General features: G+C 40.9%; 1 protein-coding gene across 3 annotated transcripts in view; it reads left to right on the forward strand.

Annotated features, from left to right (window-relative positions):
- Positions 1 to 5222, forward strand: part of scube1 (signal peptide, CUB domain, EGF-like 1) — an 81519-nt gene that overhangs the window by 33010 nt on the left and 43287 nt on the right. For all 3 annotated transcript variants that reach the window (XM_017439978.3, XM_017439979.3, XM_017439980.3), the window contains exons 5-6: positions 421 to 549; positions 2604 to 2720. In XM_017439978.3, coding sequence (XP_017295467.1) covers positions 421 to 549; positions 2604 to 2720 — 246 coding nt within the window. The remainder of the gene's footprint in view (positions 1 to 420; positions 550 to 2603; positions 2721 to 5222) is intronic.

Raw genomic sequence — 5222 nt, forward strand, 5'->3', positions numbered from 1 at the left:
AGTGGGACGGACAAAAAGACAGGAGACAGAACTGGAAGTGGCAGAGCTGAAGATGTTGAGGTTCTTCTTGGGAGGGACGAGGATGGACAGGATTAGGAATGAGGTCATCAGAGGGACAGCACAGGTTGAAGGACTGGGAGATAAAGTTGTGCCCTTTTTCCAATGTCCAACCACCTCTGCTCTTGATGAGTTTGCGCTACCGACACTTGGCGTCATCTGTGGCGCTCTTTCAATTTTTCCCGCCACTGTTAAGATGTCCAGTTGTATCCGGCTCCGGCTATCCGTTCTGCAACCTCATCAAAAACTTTTCCACTTCTCGTCGCCCCCCATCTGGCTGTTACTGAATTGCAAATTAGCCGCGTTTTTGGTAGAGCCTCCCTGAAAAACCTCTGTGTGCCTTTGTCCCCATCTCTTCCACAGATGGAATGAACTGCATGAACAAGGACCATGGCTGCGCCCACATCTGCAGAGAGGCTCCAGGCAAAGGCGGGGTTTCCTGCGAGTGTCGACCTGGCTTTGAGTTGGCCAAAAACCAGAAAGACTGCACATGTATGTATCACACTGGCTCCCTATAACAGCTAACTGCAGCATGTACATACAAACGTGCTTCAGAGTGGATTCACACCAGGAAAGTCCTTTGGTCCGCTTGTTTGGTCCGGACCAAAAGTGGACTTTATTTTTTTCGTTTGGTGCGGTTTGCATTCACATTGTGCTTTTTTTGTAAGCGGACTATAATTTATAAACAAAGCCACGTGGGTGACGGTCATTGCTCCCATTGGACAGAAAGACGGGGGCAGCGGTTGGAAATAAAGATGGAGGTCCTGGTTGCTGGATTTGTTATGTGCACATTCGTTCTGTTGGTACAATTACAGCACCATTTTGAAATTCTAGAGCAGCTCATTCAACGTCGGTTTAATGACGTTTTACTTCTAATTTTGGAACGGCACCGGTAAATGCGTGCCGCAACTCGAAGAAGACGAGATGCTCTGTGCACTCTGACACACAACATACTAGCAACGGTGGCCTGTGAAGTCCAAAAAGGCGCATGCTTTATGTAGTTAGTTCGGTTCAAGTCCGGTCTGTATTCACACCAGAAGCGAACCGCACCAGAGTTCGTTTGGAACCGGACCGAGACCACCTCAAAAAGCGGGTCTCGGTCCGGTTGTTTGATCCGCATGACTGTATTCACACCTGCACAAAAAGTCCGGAACCAACGCTGGAAACGAACTCTGCTTCGATTAAAGCGGACCAAATGTGTCAGGTCTGAATACGACCTCAGAGTCAACCTTATGTGACGTTTATTTATGTTGGATCATATTAGGCACGAATCTCAAATAAAATGTTGGATAACATGGAATTTTATTCCTTTTCCCTTTATGTGATAAACATCTGTAAGATAGATGAACAAATTCCAGTAGTCCTTCAGTGAATGAAAGATTATGGAGGGCATTTAATGTCAAAATCATTTGGATATATCAGCCAAAGCTGGAGGCGTTAAAGGATTTAGTTTAAAGATATTATGACCCTCTCAATGCTTTACAGCTCATTTAGTTTTCATTCTTAACATTGGGAGTGTGCAGACACTGAATGAAGGTCTGCTTTATTAAATTTTGCATTACACAATCATTTTGGCAGAAATATTAAAAAAAAAATCCTGCTGAACGTGACCCCAGAAAAAACAGGACGTGCTATCTTGCTGTTGTTGCTGTTGTTGTCAGTTGGATTGAGGTCTGGGCTTTGATTGGACCATCCCAAGACATTTAAATGGTTCCTTAAACCAGTGGAGGCTTTCCTCAGCAGTGTGGTTAGGGTCATTATTGTCAATATTGTCCCTCTGAAAGGTGAACCTCTGTCCTCGTCTCAAATCTCTGGAAAACTCCAACAGGTTCCCCTCTTCACTGGATGGTGGTAGGTTTGCTTCAGACATGGTATTGTCCTTGTTGTTTGGTCTCATCTGACCACAGCACCTTCTTCTGTGTGCTGCTTCAGTTTCTTCTTCAGTCAATTTGGAAAATTCGGAAAGACAAATTCTATCATCGTTTGTAAGATGCTAGTTCTAAAACTACAACTATATATTTTCCTTGGCTTTGCTGAGTCTGTTAACTGTGCATCTTATGGTACTTTTTATATCCTGCACCCATTTTTTGATCCCATATTTATCATATCATTAAGATAAAGTATTAGCTTGAGTTACAATTATGTTTCTTTTACCTTGACTCCTATAGTTGCAGACAAAAAAAACCCCAAAAAGCGTGGGGATGAACGGTATTTGCAAAACTGCAAACTGGAATTTTTCTGGACTGGTCACATATTTTATTTGGGTGTCCTAAGAAGGAAATAAAGCTATTTTTTTTCAAAATGTGATCAAATGAATAAATTGTTGATCTTAAAAAACATAATAATTGAAATTTTGTCAATTTAAAGGCCGTTAGAAGGGTAAATTAAAAAAAAAAGTCATTTAAATTTCAAATTTAGGCTCTACCTCAGCTAAACATGATGAGTTCATGTTGACTGTGGCTAAAATTGAAGAATTGTGTTTTTTTGTTTTGTTTCTCGGAAACACTACAAAAAATAACTAAGACTCAAATCTATCTCGTCTTTAGTGACATGTAACTATGGAAACGGTGGTTGCCAACACTCGTGCGATGACACGGACACGGGGCCGGTATGTGGCTGCCACCAAAAGTACGCCCTGCACTCAGACAGCCGAACCTGCATCGGTAAGTGACGACTTTCACACATTACCCTGATAGTTCGTCGAATGTTTTGGTCGACAAAAATCCAATCCTGAACAGTGCTGCTTCTTAAGTTACAACTAATGTTGGACTCTGGCATTTTCCACGATATGTTCTGCATCTAACCGGCATTAGTGCTTTCGTATTTTCATAATTTGCATCGTTAAACTCACACGAACCACCAGTGCTACCATGTTTTTTCCAAGGGGAAATAATGAATTTTAAAAACAAACGAGGTTTATAAAATAATTTCTTTCCTCTTTGGTCATCCACATACCATGTTTGCCATACACTGCCCACAGCTACATGCATTTACCACAGTGTTAGAAGTCACAGTCGATCATGTAGACATTATTTTTGGACAAAGACTATGGCAAGACTACCACACCAATCCGTGTATGCTTCCTTCTTTGGTTTTTAAGTTTCAAAATAAAATAGCAAAAAACAAAACAAGCATGTGTTTTTTTTTGTTTTTTTGTTTTTAAAATGTAATTAGAAAAACGGCAATTGCAAAAATAAAAAAGGGGTACGTTTTGTGTTTTTTTAACTGCAATGGGTAAACCAAAGACGAGCTTTTATTTTGTTGTTAATTCAACGGGACCTTATGGCGGAACCGGAAATGAAGACCTGAACTCGTAACTTTTTCAGTCACCAGCAGGTGGCGGTAATGTACACCTTCAGTTTCTTGCCAACCGCCATTAAAATTCACAAGAAGAAGAAGAACTTTTTCAGTTAGCGCTTCAGAATCTACCAGTTTAAAAATGGATCCGTTTGTCTTATTTAGAGGGAATCAACACATTTCACTGAGAGCTGATGATCTTACCATCAACAAGATTACTTTCAGATTCCAAGGAAGTCATTAAATCAGGACATTACCGCCACCTGCTGGTGACTGCCGGGAGTTCAGGTCTTCATTTCCGGACACGGATTCTCACACCCTACTAGAGATCGATTTCAGGAGTTTGAGTCACCAGGATGCTGTCCCTGTGCAGCCTGCAGAGCAGGACTCGAGGACACGAGGACCTCGCTCTTACGACGGGACCTGTGGAGATGTATTCAGTGGCAGACAGCAGACAGTTGAGACATCAAAAAGTCGTTGGACTCCCATTGCCTGGTCACAGGGATGTGCCTTGTATGTGAGCCACAATGGATAAAAGAATGGTTGGCCTTTCCTGCATGAACATCTGCTGCATCCTTGGCTCTTTGAAGACCTTAGTACGGGCTATGGTTGAGCATCAGACAACTATTTTGCTAATTTCAGTGAGAAATTACTTGCCTTCAACAGGAACCACTCAAGGCGGTGAACTAACACCATTGGACGTTTTGTCGTCCAAGGTCCCAGGTAAACACAGGTCATGTAATTTAAATGGAGCCCCTCAGATTGTCCATGTATATTAGATGAGTAAAACTGATGCCTTAATGTGTATTTGCACATGCTGTTTCTTAAGTCTTTCCAGTAGAAGACAATGTAAGGTATCGTTTGTTTGTACGATCGTCATGCAATTAAAAAAACTCATTAAAGTTGAGCCGCGGTCAGCAGTGAGCAGGCAGTTGCATTCTGGCTTTCACATAAAGGCTATTCTTTTTCATTTTGCCTTTTTTTTCCCAATCAGTAGAAGAGACTAAGAGGTTTCCAGGTAAGTGAAGATGTTCTCGTTTAATTCTTCACTCTTTTCCCCGTCAATGTAGTTTTGGAAAGCCGGAAAATCGCATTTCGGTGCCATTAACCGGTTTCTACTTTCAGCGTATAATAAAGTGTGATTATTGTGGCAGCAGGATAGGAAGAGTAATCTTTTGAACTGGAATGGGATTCTTTTTCTCACATACTTTTCATACTAAAGACAGTTTCTTGTTGGAAGCTTTGATGGAAATGTGCTCCACAACAGATTTTAACTAACGGGAGTGTTGTTGATGTATTTTACATTTTAAATGTTGAATTTAAAAAAAAAATCATGTACTCAGGTCTTCTGGAGTGAGTTGCACTATTAATTACAAAAGGTGAACTGATATAGTGGTTGCAAAAGTCTTCACCCTGTTGATAGTCACCATTTTGTTACCCTACAATCTGAAATTTAAACGGATTTTCAGTTCGATTATAACTAATTAATAAAGATGCACCAATTCTGGTTTTAAGGGGCCTATACAAGTTTCAGATTCTGACCTGCAGATACGAATTTTGTTGGATAGTATTACAACAAACAGGATGCAAAACGTCTATAATGAGATTTCTGATAAAAATAATGAAATTCTGTTGCACAACATTTTTTTGTGCACACCTAAAAAAAAGAAAAGACCCTCCAGGATTTGGCGATGTTGCGATCGCAACTATTAACGCAAAATCAAGCAAACCCTGCAAAATCGCAACTTTTTGCAACTTTGCCCAAAACATCACAACTTTCCCGCAACTTTAACCCAATATTTATTGTTTCTAAAGTGATTCGCCACCGTTTCTGCGGTCTAGTCTCTTCTTTGTGGGTTTGTGTAGCG

The sequence above is a fragment of the Kryptolebias marmoratus genome, linkage group LG1 (genome assembly GCF_001649575.2).
Source record: "Kryptolebias marmoratus isolate JLee-2015 linkage group LG1, ASM164957v2, whole genome shotgun sequence".
Taxonomy (NCBI): domain Eukaryota; kingdom Metazoa; phylum Chordata; class Actinopteri; order Cyprinodontiformes; family Rivulidae; genus Kryptolebias; species Kryptolebias marmoratus.